This window comes from Danio rerio, chromosome 2, assembly GCF_049306965.1.
Source record: "Danio rerio strain Tuebingen ecotype United States chromosome 2, GRCz12tu, whole genome shotgun sequence".
Lineage (NCBI taxonomy): Eukaryota > Metazoa > Chordata > Actinopteri > Cypriniformes > Danionidae > Danio > Danio rerio.
The window spans coordinates 40,511,128-40,530,490 of record NC_133177.1 but is presented as its reverse complement, the minus strand read 5'-3'; the positions used below and the strand labels follow the sequence as shown (position 1 = coordinate 40,530,490).

General features: G+C 35.5%; 1 protein-coding gene across 7 annotated transcripts; it reads right to left on the bottom strand.

Annotated features, from left to right (window-relative positions):
* Positions 1-710: 710 nt before the first annotated feature.
* sppl2 (signal peptide peptidase-like 2) lies at positions 711-17,501 on the bottom strand. 7 transcript variants are annotated; one of them, XR_012385135.1, is made up of 15 exons: positions 17,372-17,454; positions 15,500-15,616; positions 15,139-15,321; positions 14,952-15,041; positions 12,017-12,156; positions 11,752-11,894; positions 11,576-11,672; positions 11,377-11,493; positions 7,976-8,057; positions 7,811-7,885; positions 7,657-7,719; positions 7,465-7,564; positions 7,152-7,229; positions 3,330-6,371; positions 711-2,913 (listed from the first exon to the last, which is right to left on the bottom strand). XR_012385135.1 is itself a non-coding variant. In NM_001045244.2 (15 exon segments), coding segments are annotated over 15 exon segments (1,668 nt in total). In that variant the 5' UTR covers positions 17,420-17,501; the 3' UTR covers positions 711-1,832.
* Positions 17,502-19,363: the final 1,862 nt, after the last annotated feature.

Sequence of the window (19,363 nt, the reverse complement as noted above, 5' to 3'; positions counted from 1 at the left end):
AAAGAATAAACTAGCATAAATACAAGAAATAAATGCAAAATCATAAAACTAAATATTCAAAATAATGTTATATTCCATTTTTGATTGTCATTCTTTTAAAGTAACGTTAGCATACTTACTATACATACTAACTATACTTTATAACACGCTCTTCTGCGCGTGCGTGACTGCTCTTCTTTGTGAGCCATGGCGGGAGACGGTGGGGACGCCTTCAAATTTACTTGAGAGAACAGGTGCGTTTTGCGTTTGTCGTTAAATAATAGCAGGTATTTTATGTGCATTTGTTCATTTGGTTTTGCCTGTATTAATGTCCAGTCAATGCCTATTTCTGAGGAAACGAACTATCCGTTGTAACGTTAAACCACGAGCAAACAAAATGGTTAACGTAGCCATAAAATGCTGTATGAGAAAATTTTTCAAATACTGTTTCACGAGTTCTTGCGTTTTGGGACAGAAAAAAATGAAATGAGACGATTAAACTTCAATAAACTTAAATCAACTTTTTTTGTTTTAGATTAATTTAAAGATTTTATCATTATAGTGTTAAATTTGTTACTTCAACGTTATCAACAACAGCACTTTGCTTTAATGTGGTGTGAAAATGCAAAGAACACGTGAAGAGTATTTTACAACTCAATTCTTTGCAGTAACTGCGAATCCTGTTGAAGTATTTAACATGTAAAGCCTCATAAAGCACAATACACCGTTAATAACATAATGCATTAATCCTTTAATATGTGCACTTTGCAACAACTTTGAGAGAAAAAAAATCACACTTTTACAGCATATGTCGATTTCTAATCGAGAGCTTCAGCATTCACAACTGAAGATCTACGACACACGACCTCCAGACTGCTGGAGTTATAATAAACATTACAACTCGTCCAAAGTCATTCCACGTGAACCCAATGTCCTCCCAAAAAAGTAAAACACTGTGCCAAACTAACTTCCATGATTAAACATTTTAAATAAACTGGATGAAATGGTTAAATTATACAACATGTCAGTGCTTTACACTGAAAAAAAAAAAAAAAAAAACAGTACCATGAATACAAAATGTCTAGTATAAAACAGAAAACCTGTCAACTGATAGATTAGAAAGTATGCTTAAAAACTGCACTTTAAAAGATGCACTTCAGTTTTGTTTTGTTTTTTGACATCTCAAATATCCCTTCCATCAAGTAAACGGCACAATCTAAATACAGCACGTTCAATAAGCCATGAGAATATGATCTATTCCAATGCTACTAAAGCTGAAATCATTCCAAACCCATGAGAAAGTTTTTACTAAATCATGTGGCTTTGCAACCTAAAAACCATCAACCACACCATTCATACCGTCTCTCAGAAAAGATGATGAAGCGAATGAATCGTTACCGATGCCTTTGGTTCAGTCGGTCCTCACTAGCACCATTTTTTTTTTAAAGGATGTAACACTTCAGTGCTGCGATACGGACCAAACCAATCAGTAATGCATTATCAACTAGAAGCCAAATAGAAAATTGTCTTGAATTTTCTCGACATTTGATTTTAAATGTCTAGCTGCACTTTGTTTTATTTACTAACTGCAGATTTACAAAAAATAAAATATACACAGAGCGATTTCCTTAAAAGCAGTTCATCCATTGCCCTCTTAACACCATCAAACATGAACAAGCTGGATGAAGCACAGCCGATGTTGTGTTTCTTCCTTGTTTTCTTCAGTTTGAACACAATTTTAAAGGCTTAAAACAAGTGCACTGAGATGTTCAAACTTCTCAAGTCTATTACATATACAGTCAGATGTATAACCGACTTCAAAAACAAAAGAAAAGAAGAAATCCTTCAAGTGTCTATGTATTAGATGCATCTGTAAGATGTGGAACTTCCTCTTGGGTTGCTGGAGTAGGATCCTCGCGTTGATTGTTGGTTTCAGAGGTTGCCGGTTCTGGATTGGATGGGGGTTCATCTGTGGACGGTCCTGGGGTTTGAGTACAGTTGATTTGTTCCATGATTATAGGAGGAGGCTGAGGAGAAAATGAGAGAAAGATTAAGAATTCGAATAAGAATTCAAATTAGAAATAAATTAAATTATTTGTATACACAGTAGCATTCAAAATATGGGTTCAGTAAGGTTTTTAAATAAAAATCTATCTTAAATAAATGATCTTCCTTTAAGAAAGAAAAGTATAAGTTTTTACAAAATATTAAGCAGCTCAACTGCAAACATAATCGATAATTATGAGCATATTTGAGTAATTTTTGAAAGACTGAAGTAATGATGCGGAAAAATGAAAACCTTTATATTAAAATGTAATAATTTTAATGTATTTTTGTTGGTGACTGTACACATCTATATAAAAGATATGAAGACCATACTGTTAATATTCAATATAAATAAATTAATTTAAAAAAATGTAAATCACAGGAGGAAGTATTGATTAATTGGTGTTTCCAGATCGTAAAAAAAAGATACAGTAAATTAAAACAACCCCCAATAAACTTAACTAGGGCTGGGCGATTTGGCCTAAAATCAAAACCTTGAATAAATAAACATTAACTTAATTACGATTAATGAACGATTATTTTATTTTTTTCTTGACCTCATAGTTCACAAAGTTTTGTACAGTAAATATGCTCACATTTTACAAGTAAAAGATTTTTGAATAACTTAAAATACTTTAAAAAAACGTTAAAGTAATGGAAGAAAACGTGCACCATCTATGATTATTTCTTGAACATCTTAATAGACAGAATGGTATCTCAAGGTATCTCTAGCACAGCTTCCAATTATCATCAATGTAGTGCTAACGTGCAACGTTTTTAAAAGGTGCGCAGGTATACGAGCTCGCGAATGCTGTGCCAAACCATACCAGTGCGTTCGACGCAGAAGTATAAATCAGCCTTAAGAGAGTAGGGTTACATGACTCCACACTGGCCTAAAATCAAAACCTTGAATAAATAAACATTATCTTAATTACGATTAATGATCGATTATTTATTTTTATTTTTTTCTTGACCTCATAGTTCACTAAGTTTTGTACAGTAAATATGCTCACATATTACAAGTAAAAGATTTTTGAATAACTTAAAATACTTTAAAAAAACATTAAAGTAATGGAAGAAAACCTGCACCATCTATGATTATTTCTTGAACATCTTAATAGACAGAATGGTATCTCAAGGTATCTCTGGCACAGCTTCCAATCATCATCAATGTAGTGCTAACATGCAACGTTTTTAAAAGGTGGGCAGGTATACGAGCTCGCGAATGCTGTGCCAAACCATACCAGTGCGTTCGACGCAGAAGTATAAATCAGCCTTAAGAGAGTAGGGTTACATGACTCCACAAACTGTAGGGAAAGTAACTGTATAAATTGATCTGGAAAAATCAGATCAATTAGAGGTTCTGAATGTCGATTTCAATTACTTTTCGATTAATCACCCAGCCCTAAACTTAACTCCATACTTCATCTCAGAAACAAATAACCCACTATACAAATATCATGACCTGAAACCACCAACATTACTATGTCTATAGCTTAGGCCAAAACACACAATAAGTAGACATGGCAACATCTCAAGAGCATACAGGAGGAGTAAAACACCATGCCTCTGTTGACAGTGGTTCAGTTTAAAATTGCAGATCACATTTTTTTGATTGCGGTAATATTACTTTGGTCAAAAATAGTGGAAACTAACTGCGAATGTTGCCAGTGCAAATTGCCAACCCAATCAGCATAATTTCAGGAGCGAATCCAAATAAAACACTGTCTGAACTTGCCATACTTTCCTACTTAATATAGTATGAGTAAAATAGTATCTAAGCTAAGAATATTTGAAAAACGGTTGACAAGAAATTGGTCTCTGGATGACCAACTGAATTTACTGATGTTCTGAACACTTTATTATCCCATGTGGCAACAAGAGAGAATTTATGAATGAAAGTGCAGCCGAATACAATTCACACTACTCATATTCATAGTATAATAAACATCCTTTTCTAACGGTCATGTACGAAGTTCAAATTAAAAAGTTTTTTTGATGTACCAAATATTTTAATATCCACTTTTCACTGCCGAATGTATCTTACTGACCTCTTTTTTGAATGGTAGTGTGTACATGTCTATAGTAATACCAATACCAATTTAAAGTACAATAAAAATGTTAGAATCACTTTACTAAGGATTAAGAATGAGAAAAGGATTTCTGATCTGACTTAGTGAAGGATTGAACACTCAAAAGAGGACATTGGTCAAAGGATCAGATTATAAATACAGCTGTGGAAAAAAATTAAGAGGCCACTAGAAAAACTGAGTTTCTCTAAATTTGCAGTTCAGAACGGCAAATTTTTCGTTTTTTAACTAAACTATAATTTTGGACATTTAAATCAACATGATGGAATAACCATGACCTATATTGTAGAATAAACATTCTGCGTTGATTCTGGGATGTTTCCATATACATTAATGTTCTCTCTTGAACTGATTCTGAGCTTATTTTTTACAGCAGATGGCACTCTAAGCAAATTCTTAACCATGCAAATGCTCATCAGGAAGAGAACTTTGTGTTTGGCAAAATGGTTTTATCAGTCTTTTTGTTTGTTTATTTTAAGTAGTATTTGTGTGAAATCTGATGCAAACAGTTTGGATAAAATCGAATAATAGTGGTGGGCAAAGCGAAGCTTCATGAAACACTGAAACAGTCGAAGCAAATGTGTCGAAGCTTCCAAACAATTCGAAACGCATCTCTACAGTGACACCTAGTGGTCATTTTAGATGTATTTCAGTGGAATTGCTTCAGCAAAGCAAATTGAGGTATTAAACTACACGTCATAGAGTTGAGGTTTCAAGTAATATAGTGAAGTGGTCAGAGTTCATGGCTAGCATGCAGAGATAATGGGTTCGAAACCAGGGTGATGCAACAACAGATGTTAGTTTTTAAATGCTTTGTTCTTGTAACGTGCTTTGTTTTGACACCGAAATGAACACTTTGTGAATAAATATGTCTTGTTTTGGTCATAAAACAGTAACATTATTAAAATACATCATTCACAATTTTAGAGTGTTTGTACTCAGGATCCAGACCTGTGACATTTACAGCAAAGTAACTATATTCACACGCACGGTCCACTGGGCTATGTGAGAGTTTTTTCTAACTCTGTCAATCAAAAGCAGATTCGTCAGGTCTCGAAACGCTTCTGAAATGTCCGATGTTTTGAATCACTTTAGTCACATGACCTGGTGTTTCAAAACACTTTAGTCACGTGACCTAAGTGTTTCAAATCACCTTAGTCACGTGACCTGAGTGTTTCAAATCATGCTTCGGTGCAGTGTTTTGAAACACTTGCGCTTCAGGATCTCGACACTATGTCGAAACGTCAGTTTCACGTCAGCCATCCCTGGATAATAGCTGTTTGTAAAAAGCATACAGCGCCATCTGCTGTTCAAAACAAAGCTCAATCAATTTAAGAGAGAAAAGCGATGCATTTTGAAAAATCACAGAAATGATTTTCCAAATGATTTTTTTACCAGAGAAAAGTTGCTATTTAACTACACCACAAAGTCTTCCAGTTTTTCCCATAGCTGTACAATATACAGGACATCCACATCCACATCCACAGATCAATTAAATACAAATCGAACGTCAAGGTTAATTATTATTTGATTAAAAGCATAAACACTGTTAGCTAAACAGCAGAGGAAATTAAACTTGATACACCTCTTCAGACAAACACAGATCTCCCTAAAGGAGAGATCTGGTGTTTATTAACCCGTAGTAATGACAAACAGTCGTGTATTTTAGGCTGTAGCACAGCATTTCCTGCTACAGTCATTTAGAGAAAAACATTAGACATTTTTAAATTGAATTCACTAGAATTAATCAAACAGGCATTTGTAGAAATTCTAAAAAATCCTTTTCAAATGTTTTACTACAGATCGTGGTGTTTACTTTTAGGATCTGTGGGACTTTTAAACAAAAAAATCAAAGTATGTAAACAAGAGATTTTGTGGTAAGGACAGTTACCCGTATTGGAAATTTAGAGTTTAAATCGTAAAGTTGACAACGAACCCCTCCTTTAAAGAAAAAGAAACACCCACAGTAAAAACGAGAGCAAAATAAAAGCGGAACAGAAGCACGTGGGTGGTTTTACTCAACTGTAATTCTAGCAACTGTACATAACTCTAGAACTTTTCCAACCGAAGGCACTCATATCAAACTGGTATTCACCACAAATCCACTTCCCGTCCAGAACAACGGCAGCTCCTTGCGCCACAGTGCCACTGCAAGGCTGGTAAGAAGTGTGCAAGGCACCAGGTATAAGAGGGCAGGCTGACCCATCTGCATCAGAGTCAGAGCCACAAACGTGATGAGAAGACCAATGCCGTAGCCTAAACAAACAGAGAACAATTCGGTCTTTAACAGAGAAGCAGAGGACGGGATGTACTGAACACTCTGGTTTCAGGGTCTCCTTCATTTTTGAGCAATTTCTGTTCCAATTTCATATTCAACTTTTAAAAGCTCCCCAGCAAACATTCTTTTGTTTTTAAAAGATGTCTAAACATTGTTCTATTGACTAAAGGCTAAACTTGGCCTGTCAGTGAAAATTTAATAGACGTCTAAGAATAGGCCAAAACTAGACTCGTCAACAAATGAACAGAAATGAATGACAACACATATCTGTCTATTTGACCACTAGTCTAGTTTTGGGCTATTCTTGATGTCTATTAGATTTTCACTCACAGCACAAGTTTAGTAAAGCTGTCTACTTATAGCTGGCCACTCCAAGCTATTATTACAGCATGGTGTACATTTGCATGGTTTGTTCTTCGTGATGTCAAATTTAACAAACTTAAACATTTTTGTTGCCTTAGATTTTTTTAGTTGAATCAAATGAACTTTTCTAGTCATCTCAACTTACATCAACCAAACTGACTAAAATATTAGGTTAAACTTGGTATAACTTTAAAAAATTTTGTTGAAACCTGATTACTTTCTTAAAATAAGTTAAAGCAACATAAAATATTTGCTGTCTTGACTTTTTGTCATTCATTGTTTTACAGTGTAGGCAGATAACCAAGCACAGAATTAAATAATAATGCCAAGTAGTGTATGCCAGCCCAGGTGCATTACAACATTAAACATATCTGAATTTAACAAGGTAGTCTTACCGATAGTGCAGGCCAGGAAATATATTTGAGAAGTCTGCATGAGGATATCAAATCTGTGACAGTAAGCTACCAGCAGACCTGCGGAAACAAAATGAATGTAAGTCAAGGAGGAGTTTATACTTTTATCAGAGTAATATTTTATTGGAGAATACAACAGCATTGTGCAAGTACTTTACCATGACCTAAAATAGAACTAAAATGGCAATCTTTAATAATTCTGTTCTGCTGAAATGTCAAAGCATTGTCAATTTCTTTCCACAAACCATTATGCAAAAGCATTAGCGACCTTAGCGTAAAAGCATTAGCGAGTTACCTGGCACCAAGATATCACCAAAGCCAAGAAGAGAGAAGGGCCGGTCACACAGGACTAGAGGAGACGAATTTAACCTGGGCACTTTCAGCACCATGGGAAGCTAATGAAGGCACATATGGGCAAATTGGCACCACAGAATATTACAAAAAAAATAATGTATTTACACAAATTAAAATAAATACACCTTCCTACCTTCTCATGGGTAGAGGAATCAGAGGGACCAGCCGCCACCTCTACCATTATGCTTTCCCCACTCTGCACAAAATAACAGAAAACAAAACATGCTAAATAATGCACTGCTCTGCCTAAACGTGAAATGTTAAAAATGAAACAAAGATCTTCTAACCTTAGTCAGAAGTGGTGTTATGAAAACAAAAAACACGTCATAAACGAAAAGCACGACCAGCAGAAGAGTGCAGGCCTACAATGAGAAGAAAACCATTGCAGATAATGTTAACATGAGAACTTTATGCAAATAGTCAGCGGTGTTCACCAACATTTTTAAACTGACCTTGAAAGTGGGCAGCCGGATTGTTTTCAGCATGTAGAGACAGAATGCGATGCCTAATGCATCCTGAAGTATCCATGCCCACCTAAGGAACAATATTTTTAATCAGATATAGTGCTGAAGAGCAGTACGTTAACATGGACCCCAATACTCCAATTTTAATACCACAAAGACAATACTCTGATTTAGAGTGTAACATGTAAGCAGTGATTTATTTTTATTTATTTATTTATTTTTATTTAGACAATTCATAATCGAACTGAACACAAATCAAATAAAGACCAAGCAGCAACCTCCTGCTCTCCCTCGTGAAGCTAATACAGAAGTTACTGAAACTGCAATTCCGCTAGTCTTGGCTCCATAATACAGCAGATTTCTATTGACCCCTCTGTTAAAATGACCAACTTTACAGTGGAAAAAAATGTTTACAGCATGATACAAAAAACGATTTTGGTTCTTACAGCTAAAATTACCCTTCATGACAACTGTGAGGGGGGTGAATTTTTTATAACTCATCCGTTTCATTTATATTAAGTTATATTAAGTTTGCATAATTAAGGCTGTGGCCACTTAAGTGACAGCTAGGTTTTGCTGGTCGCCGTCACTTCACCTCTGCTGATTAGCCACTGAACTCATTTGATACAATTATTAGATGATATGGCTTGCTGTGTGCACTTAATTGTACTAACAAAACCATTCACATGACCTCCACTTCCCTGGTGAGTAAAATTCACCAGGGAATGCTAGCAGTAGCTCCGCTCAGGCTCTGCCTCTTGGCCCTTATTTGGTCACTCACGTTGGGTGTGATGACACGCAAACAAAATAGCGACAGTTGGCCATGTCTACTCGTAGCTTCTTTTGCTATTTTCAGAAACCTATTGGTGACGCCACGGACCATATCTTTTACAGTCTATTATTAAGATGTGGAGTATTCCTATTTTAGTCATATTATTTAAGTGCACTACTGACATTTAAACACCTTAGGGTGCTTTCACACCTAGACTTTTGTTTTGTAACCTGGCGCGTTTCCCCTGTTAGCATAGTTTGTTTGGCATATGTGAAACCAGCATCGCCAAAACAATCAGTCTGAGATGACCTGAATCAGGTGATGTCGACTCATTTGAAACGAACTCTGCAGTGGATTGATTGTAGTAAAAACCAATACAAACTAACAAACCAGGCTATACCACAGTGTATTATGGATATGTTAGGGCTGCTCGATTTTGGGAAAAATCATAATCGCGATTATTTTGGTCATAATTGAAATCACGATTATTCAAAACGATTACTGTTAAAGTCAAAATTATTAGCTCTCCTAAGAATTAAAAAAAAAAAAATAATTTCCCAAATTATGTTTAACAGAGCAAGGAATTTTAACAGTATTTCCTCTTATATTTTTTCTTCTGGAGAAAGGCTTTTTTTATTTTTAATGTGGCTAGAATAAAAGCAGGTTTAAATATTTTGAAACCCATTTTAAAGTCTATAATATTAGCCCCCTTAAGCAATATATTTTTTGATTGTCTGCAGAAGAAACTACTGTTATACAGTGACCTGCCTAATAACACTAATTAAGCCTTTAAATCACACTTTGAATCTGAATGCATGTATTTTGAAAAAATATCTAGTCAAATATTATGTGCTCTCATCATGACAAAGATAAAATAGATCAGTTATTAGAAAAGAGTTATTAAAGCTATTATGTTCAGAAATCTTCTTTCCATTAAACAGAAATTGGGGGGAAAAGGGTTGCTAATATTCAGGAGGGCTAATAATTCAGACTTCAACCGAGTTATTTTCCACGCTATAAAGGAAAGAGAAATAAATACAATAGAAAAAAATATAAAACAAACTGTGCTTTAAGCATCTTCACTTTAGCTACAAAAGTATTTCAAAAGTCTACAAAAGTCTTTCAGTCAAGAGCAGAGGCATGTTCTCCATTTGTTTGATTAATAATCATAAAAACAGGCGGCAGAAGGATTATAGCGCACTGTCTCTTTAATAGTTTCTCTTTCGCGTCTCTTTTGATTCTCAACTCGTTTGATAATTACACAAATGATGGTTGACATGAATAATCACTAAACACCGCGTTTTGACTCCTATTTGACCATTAAAGCGCTCACGTTAAGATGACTAGATGTGTGTCCTGACTGCGCTCTGCTCGTCTCAGTGTGCAAGTGAGACCGAATGCTGACTGTATGCTTCAATTCTATGTGTGCGCGGCACACAGAATCATGCGGCCTTTCGCACTTTTAAGAGCAACACGTGTACAACTGGAAAGGGGGCGATAAATGATGCAATAATCGTTTATCTCGATTAATGATTTTTCATAATCGTTGGAAGGCATAATCGAAATCGAAATCGGATTTTTGATTAATTGCACAGCCCTAGGATATGTCATAAGGCATTTATGGCTATATGAAGAGAGAATGTCGATTAGGGTGGGATGTCATCATTCCTACGGGTAAATATAGTTTCATGTCAAATATGAAAGTGAAAGCATGGTGAATTAATAATGTAAGCCGTTTATCCGAAAATTGACCATACAGCAGTCTTGTTTTATTTGTTGTCTCTCTCTATAATGTAAAGCCTATTATGCAAAATTCTATTTGCTCATCGTCATAACTTAAAATAGGAACATATGACAGCTGAGCGAGACTAAAATAAACCGTGGAACTCTGACCAATGTGAGGAGTTTACTTGCACGTGACTTGTTTTAGCTGTTTTGGTCCGTTTAGAAACTTTGCAATGTGAAAGCGAACCGCACCAAGAAAAAAAAGCAACATTGTAACAATTGCATCCCTACTTCAGAACAAAACAACTGATCTACAGGTGTGGAAGCACCCTTAATCGAGCGATTACCATTTTGTAGTACTTTTTTGATACATTTTGCGACAGGACGCACACACAGCAGTTGTCAGGCATTTGTTGATAAACAAATGAGAATGGCTTCAAGCAAGAGAGCACTTTTTTGGTGGAAACGGGAAATGATTTCTGTGCTCATCCAGTACCTCTAAGTTTGTCTCGGGGACATGAATGAAAAGTAAGTGAACGAAACTCAATAGTATCTGACTGCAAGGGTGGCCTGTTGCTTGAGAATATTGTATCCGCCGTCGTCTATTTGCACATAGAGCGTGAGAAATTAACTTTAGTTGAACCAAAATCACAAATGGATCTTTGATAAACACGAACTGTTGTGTGAAATGCCAAAGGAAACTAGCGTTGAATGGTGAAGTAATGACATTATTGTGCTATAACGTGTAAAACGGGAACATGACAGGAAAAGCAACTCATGTAAACACCTTAATCACATTGTCATCTTATTCAAATTAATGCAAATAATTAGATTACTGATGTCCATGTAAATGTAGGAAATGTCAAATCCTTAAGTGGTTAACCATTCTTACTGGTCTTCATTGCGGAACACTCCCCAAGTTACGCTGACTCCTATGCAGAAGGCCGAAAGGATCAACATGCGCACCTGTGGCCGCTTGTGACAGTATGGAAGGTTATTCTCAGGAATCCTGCCAACACACAAGGTTTTTCTTTACAACAAAGCTAAAAGGAACTCATATAATTTCATCTTTTTTCAAGAGCATATCTTACCTGCATTTCCCAAATGGTATTCTTCGGACAAAGGGCCAAAGACAGCTGTACAGGCTGACTGCAGACGCCAGACAGAATGTAGCTATGGTCATATACACTGTGGAGGAATGAATGAAATCATCAAGCTAAAGACAAAGAACTCCTGAAAACCACAAATAATGGGATACTTTGTTTACCCAGTTGATCGTAGAAGAAATACAGGAGCACCAGCATGGAGCAGCACATGACCACAAACACACAAATCATGATGGGGGTGACGTCAACGGTCTCCTCGTCTTGTTTCTCAGCACCATCGTCCCTCTTGTGCTTCATGTAGCGTCTGCCGGCACACACAGATGTGGGTTTAGTTGAACGGATTCTGCACGCTGTCAGCTTCATGACTTATTCATCTTGCGGCCTGTGCCTCAAGGGCTCACAATGCTAAAAGGGCACAATTCTTACTTTTTAATGTCCCTGCTGCCAGCCCAGTATCCTCCTAAAGCCACCGTGCCCACTGCCATCAGGAATATCAGCACCATGTTGTAGTCCACCACCGGTTCATTGGGCGCATACATGGCCACCTGCCTTTTCTCCCCAAATGTCTAGAGACACAAAGAAGAGAGAAAGAAACAGCTTTAGTACATTTATTGGCTTTATTTAAACGATCTTGATACAATGTAAATTAATTTAATGCTCTAAAGCGACATTAGCTATATTACCATCTAACTTTTTATGTGCATAAAAAAATGCTCAATGTAAACACCAAGATGCGAATAAGTAGTAAGATAAACTTTTTATGTGATAAGAAAAACTGCGAGAACTATTATGAAAATACACATCAAAAAAGGGATGAGATTTTGTTTTAACAATCACACACTGCCAGTTTTAGCCAGTTATGACTTTGATCAGGGCTCGCAAAATCTGGTAACTCGACATGCCGGGGCTATACACTGATTTCAGGGGGCTGCCATTTTAAAAGTCAAAGCGAGGCTACGGTGGGAAGAAACCCGGTAGTATCACCTGAAGTCACACAGGAACGGTGTCCGCGTCTGTGAACCGGGCTGTATATCTCATCAGCGAAGAGAGAAAGTGACACAAATTTATCATTTCAACGATTTCCGAGTGACCTGAAGGTTAGTTCTGAAAGTATAGTGAAAATAAAAATGGATACCGGACCTCGTTTTCTGCTAAGTTAGGGGAAAAGGCACAAAGTTAGTTAGCTAAAGTTTTCTTTCCCCAAGCAAACCTTTTAGATGCCATTTTATCAAACTCAAGTTAATGAACTGATTCTTTCACTACAAAAGACCTGTCACAATACTGAATTTCGGTACTGAAATTTAAAAAAAATGTCAATTTCCTGCTAACATTTAAGTGCTGTTGAGCACTTTCTTAAACACCACTGATTTGCCATAGTATTCATTGTTGCTTAACAAAAAAGACTGTGATTGGTTGTGAAGGTCATCAGTTCACCGAACTTCACCGATGTTTACAGAGTGCAAACACAGATGAGCGATCGTCTGATGAATCAACTGATCTTCGCGGCTTTAAAACACTCCATTGTCCATGTTTGCACTCGGTGAAGAGCAGTGAACAAATGACCTTTACGACAAATGACAATCACAGTCATTTCTGGTGAGCACTGGTGAACACCGGAACAACACTATTACAGACAACACGAGGGTGTGCTACAGAGGAGTTGGGAAGTGTCCCCATGGTGTTTACTTTAAAGCCTAGTAGGACACTTAAGCGTATTACTCTTATTTATGATTAAGAGAACATCTTATTAGAGATTCTGATTTTGATAATTCCTAATATTCTTTTTATTGTTTAAATTAGACTTAACTGAAAGATATTAAAGTGATGTTTACACTTTATCTGCACTTTGCAGCAACAGCTGGAGGTTTGTAGTTCACAGCAGTTGTTGTAATGTTTACAGTGCTGATCTTATACTTTTGGGTTTCATCCCACCACAGCCTCACTTTTGTTTTTTTTAAACGGTGGCTGTGTGAAATAAGCGTGTTGTTTTTTTTTTTTTTTTTTTGTCCGGCTACCAAAATCTAGGTAGCCCATCAGGCACGGTGTAGATAGATTTTGGCAGCCTGGCTGAAAAAAGCAATAGCCATGTGACATCGGGCTACCAGATTTTGTATGCCCTGGTGTTAATTTTGATAGTGTTCGGAGTATAAGTATAAGAAAAAGGCAGTGACTTCTTATATGTCAGCAAATTCCAACTTTCTTTTTGATATTCACCCCCAGTTCATCGGGAAATGATTTTTGTTCTATTTTACTAGTTGGATGGAAACAGTGCTTTATTCGCAAACGTTTTATTCAATATTCCATTCAGTTTAATTCCCTTCTTTGGATTTTATGTGTAATACTTTTGTCAAGTCAAACTAAAATAAAAGGGAAAAAAAATCTATCCGCCAATCGGAGGAAGAGGCGGAAGGACATGCAGTAGTTCGGCTTTCACGTAAGATAAAAAGGAAACTGAAACCAAACCAGAACTGAATCTCCACCAAACGAAACCACCACCAAAGCTGAATCTCCTCCGAAATTGAGCAAAAGAGAAAGCACAACATTCGAAAACCATCATCAAGTCCTGGAGTGGCAGCCGGTGAGCACTTTACTTTGTTCATTGCAAGAAAATCGTGGCTGGCATGTCAGCATTTGAGGGCAAATTAACTGTGAAGCAGCAAGTTCAAGTTCACCACAGAGAAAAACGTGCTCCTACAGTGTTTATCTGCTCGCAGCTTAATTATTTGACGTTACAAATAGTTTTTTTCTGAAACTAGAAGATGTTATGAAGCACAAATTTGTAGTATTGATCATTTTAATCATCATTTGGGCTATCTGATTGACGTTAAGATGTTAATTTTCTACAGTGATTCATAAGCTGATAGCAGCAGAATCTTATTTCATTGAAATGTCTTAAAACTAAATATTTAAGTTCAGTATATTTAACTGTACTGTGGATTGTGCTTTAGCAAGTGTTAATTCATTATATTTGTAAATGCTGTATAAAAATTCAGACAAAATTCACAAATGTTTGTATTTTTAAGTTTTTTGCAATTTAATTACATATTTTGTATTTTTGTTTATTTTACCATTTATGATGCAATAAATAGATGAGTGAAATCCAGTAAAAACTCCTTTGATGATGCGTCTTCCTTTCAAGCAGGAAAACTTGTGCATAAGAGAAATAGCTTGACAACTTTAAAGAAATCTGTTAGATATACGAGATGTGACAGGAGAAAATTGCAGAGCTTGTGAACAAGTGCAACCCACTGCTTTTAACAACTTTTTTCCAAAAACAAATGAATTGTTGAGAAAGAACTTCAACATAAATCTATTGAGCAAAATAATACTGAAAGCAAACAGTTTCTCTTTTATATATTACCTTACTGATATCCAGCATGTCTTTATAGCTCAGCAAAGCCACTGGGATGCCAATCTCCTCATACTGGGATTTATTGCCTGAGGGTGGAGTCTGTAGATCATTTCAAACAAGATCATTTCAGTGTGCCACCTGTAAAGAGGTTTCCTTGAATGTTCATAGCGGCTTTAATGCCGTTACAGTGTCTTACCAGCCTGTCTTTGCTGACAATCAGAAGTCCCTTGGCACCATTGATCTGGGCCAGTCTGACTTTTTCATAGAAAGTACAATTTCCTCTCATCACCATTGGGATGCTGTTTGGGAAGCCACCCTCAGGTACATCAGAGGGCGAGCACAGCACTGAACTGGTCAGATCATAGGTCTGCAGCCGTGTCTATAACCAAAATACGAAAAAAGTTTATGAGTGGCATGTGTTACTAAACTGTACTATGCAATATCTGTTTTTTAACACTGCTACTGATCTGAAATTGAAAAGGATGTTTACTTTTATCAAATAATAACAGTCTGAAAACACTTGTGTGTATCTATAATAGTAATTTTTTTTTACTAACGGCTTTACTGAGGTCCTGAGGTAGTCGAGCCCATTGAGAGTTGAAGAATATGCAGTAATCTTTGCCCTTACTGTTCCCCCAATCGCTGAAATGAGCCATGCCATATTCACCTAAAACCTGTCAATCAGAAAAGACACTACTCATGATATTTGTTAACCAGTTTGTGCATTTCATCCTTGTCCAAAGAAATGAACGCTGAAAATTGGAGGAAGCCAAGAAGATGCATTTAAATCTACAGTTAAAAGGTGACAATGTTGCATAGAGATTTTTAAAACTTAAGAAACTACATAGACAAATGCACAGAGAATTATGTAAAGTAATGAAATAAAATGTCTTTCATGAGCTATTTAAATCAGCTTGTTGCTACAAAATGGACTGATAATAACACAGCTAGTAGCGTGAAAGGCTATGTTGTATAAAAATGTTTTAGGGGATATCATAACTGACCTTTTCTGCAACTCTGGACAATAATTGCATATGCTTAAGATAGACACACAACACACCTTTAAAACCTTGTACAAAGTTAAAAGAAAAAGACAATGTTTCATTTGTTGTGATTAAAAAAAGCCACCAATTACTCTGTCCCTGGGAGCATCAGAGAAATAACAAATACAATATGTTCAAAAAACATTTAAAAATCTGCTTTATGGAACATCAGACGTGCCTTTATTCGTATTAGCTTGTACCAACCTATCATGTTACCACTTGTGGCTGCCATCTTAATGATTTGTTGTTTAAATATGTCCTAATTACTCTTATCTCTATTATACAATGGTAGTGTTTTTAGTTTATTTTGTACATATACATTTTTCATTAAGATCTACTTAACTGCCTATTTTAGTGCTTCTTAACTATGTTTGACTGATTGTATAATTGTTGTTTTTTAGGGTGACATATTTAACATCTGCCCAGCCTTCTGGCTAATTCTGCTGCATTTGCAGCAATGATCATTAATGTACACAGTCCCTGCCAAATAAATAATTATAAATTCTAGTTATTAAGTAAGCTTAAGTAACAGCGATATTTCAAAACAACATGTAAAATCTGTTTGAACACATGGCACCTTTTGTTATTTTATGCACACACATTTTTTTTTTTTTTTGAAGAGGTGTCATTAATTTACAGACTAAAACAATTACGTCTACACAACTATAAATAAAACATCTAAAGGAAATGAGAAATTTCAAGTCATTTAATTTTTTTCCATTGCTGTGTATAACTGTATATTTCTCAGGCAATTTATTATTTTTAGATTATGACATATAAATATATGTATTAAATATAGTTACATACACTTTACCAACTAAATGAGTTTTACTGTAGTGGTAGCCTACTGTGCATGTTTACATTTGTATTACGTTAAAAAATCTCCGATTTTAAGCATAACCACTTAATAACAGTAGGGTATGTGTACAGTCTGATAGATTTTAGCTGTGTACATCTGTAATTTTACCTATTGTTGTGTTTATATATGTATGTTTAGTAAGTTTGTAGCACCGTGGTCCTGTATGCACTCGTATGTAGAAGAATGAAGAATAAAGCTCGACACCTATACTCGTGCACAGTTTAACCGTTTACTGTATAAACAATCAGAATCAAATAAATGTTTACGTTTAATAGTGATCCACCTAAAATAGCAGTTTGTCCTGTGTTTGATCAGAGTTTGTCCGAAAAGAGTGTCATGTCAACAGGAGTGCGCGAGGACTCGGCCGCGCGGGCCCCAAACATGCACGAGCTCAAGTCCACCGCAAGCTAATCCTACATAGCATCTAGCCAGGACTCATTGGATGAAACTGAAACTACCTGATAGCAAACCCGCAGAGGAACACATCAAAGAGAATACGGGTTTTTCAGTGTCTTCTTAGGTCTTACCTGTTCGACTATAAGAGCTGCCAAAAGGAGACTGGACAAAAATCTCATGATGCCTGATTGTTGTGATCTCCCCCATCCGCACTGCCCTCCTCCGGCTCAACCATCAGCTGTTTACGCATGTCCCGCCCACATCTTGCAGTAAGCTGCCGATTGGCTAATGTCGTCCGCTTGAGAACGTCTAGTCGTGGACTATTGGCTATGGTTCTAATTAATCAAATTTAGGCCACGCCTTCACTTCAAAAAGTCCAGTTTTTTTACTCCTTGGTCATATTATGTTCTACAGTCAGATTTGCAAAATCGTTTGGCTTAAAATGCATTTAAATTATATTTAAAATAATTATTTTAGGTTCACGAATTTTTTAAATAGTTTTTTCACTTGCTTTGCAGCCCCTAATGAATCGATCTATATGACATTGTCTTTTTTTCCTGTTTCATGTAGAGTTGTAGAATGTGTGTATATGTGTGTTGATAGACTAAGAATAAGATCATGTTTATTGCATAAGATAATGCTTTACTTAATAAAATTAAACGAACAATGAAAAATGTGTTTGTTTTAATTAGCAAAAAAACAATAATAATATTGATCGGGATACCCCCTCTGTTTCATTTTTTCGCTAGGAAAAACAACCTATACGTACAGTGCTCAGCATATTTGAGTACATCCTTACAAATCTCTCATTTAAATTATTATTTTCTATAAGATACTTTACAACATTATACTTGTGCATATGCATTAGATTAGTCAGTACTGAAGCCAAATCTGGAGCTTATCCAACAAAATAACTTAAAATAATGTTTCAAAAATTAGTAGCCCAAATTTATATGTTAAAGAAAAATATTAAATAAAATTTTCAAAAATAGCAAAAGTCAGGAGAAACAAAAATCTATAAAATTCTAGTGAAATGTACTTTGTATTTGTATGCAATATTTTGCATGAATTTAATTGTGTTAACTTTCAATTTCAAAAGATGTTCTGTGACTAAAATATTATTTGTATATCTGTTTAATAAATTGTTTTTTGTTTAAATGCACCAAAATATATTACCTATATTCACTGAGAAATGGAGAAAAATATTAATTTTTAATATGGGGTGTACTCAATTATTCTGAGCGCTGTATATATTTATATAAAAACATCTAACATTTTTGGCTCTATATACCAACACAATGGATTTAAACTGAAACAAGCAAATGTGCTTTAACTGCAGACTGTCAGCTTTAATTTGAGGGTGTTGCATCTAAATCAGGTGAACAGTGTAGGAATTACAACAGTTTGCATCTGTGCCTCCCACTTGTTAAGGGTCACCGAGAAATGGATAAAAAAATAAAATTTCAAAAATGTGCTGTAGTCATCATATCTGCTGAGCACTATCTATTATTATATCTATTATCTGTAATTTAGTCAATAACAGATAAATTAAATGTCCAAAAACTGCAATTAAATTTATTTGGCAATTTAATTTACGATTTAAGTAAATATGAATATCTTAATTGTGTGTGTTTATCGAGAAACAAATACATATGTTTGTCTGTTTAGTATTATATTTTATGTTTTGCTAAATTAAAAAAAGTACATACAATTTTAATGTTGTGAAAATATGTTAAAAACTTTCTTATTTGATAGAATTTAATCGTTATCCTTTTTACTAATTACAGTAGACATGTTTATTTTTCAACAAACTAAGGAATTAGTTACAAACTACTAGCATATCACATGTGCGTTCACTGAAATTATTCCGCTTGCTTAAGATACACAGATATGTGGTTCTAAACAACACAGTGGACATGAAGTACGCGACTGATGCTGCCAGTTTTAATATATTATCCTATTCTTTTAATATTGGATTAACCATTAGATTATATATTCATTGAGGCCTACACATGATATGGCACTGACGAAGGAAACGTGCAAAACAAGCCCTAACACGCAGTTTTAAAGTTAGATCACAGCGCAAACACCTGGCAGACTTTTATTAATAACAGGTACACGCC

Excerpts from the sequence above, each read along its gene's own strand:
- sppl2 (XM_021478906.3), bottom strand. The coding sequence starts at position 17,419 with ATGAGATTTTTGTCCAGTCTCCTTTTGGCAGCTCTTATAGTCGAACAG. Across the intron at positions 12,157-14,951 it reads ACATGCTGGATATCAGTAAG|ACATTTGGGGAGAAAAGGCA; the intron begins GTAATATATAAA and ends TTGTGTCTCTAG. Across the intron at positions 8,058-11,376 it reads GTGTTCCGCAATGAAGACCA|GTGGGCATGGATACTTCAGG; the intron begins GTAAGAATGGTT and ends ATTGTTCCTTAG.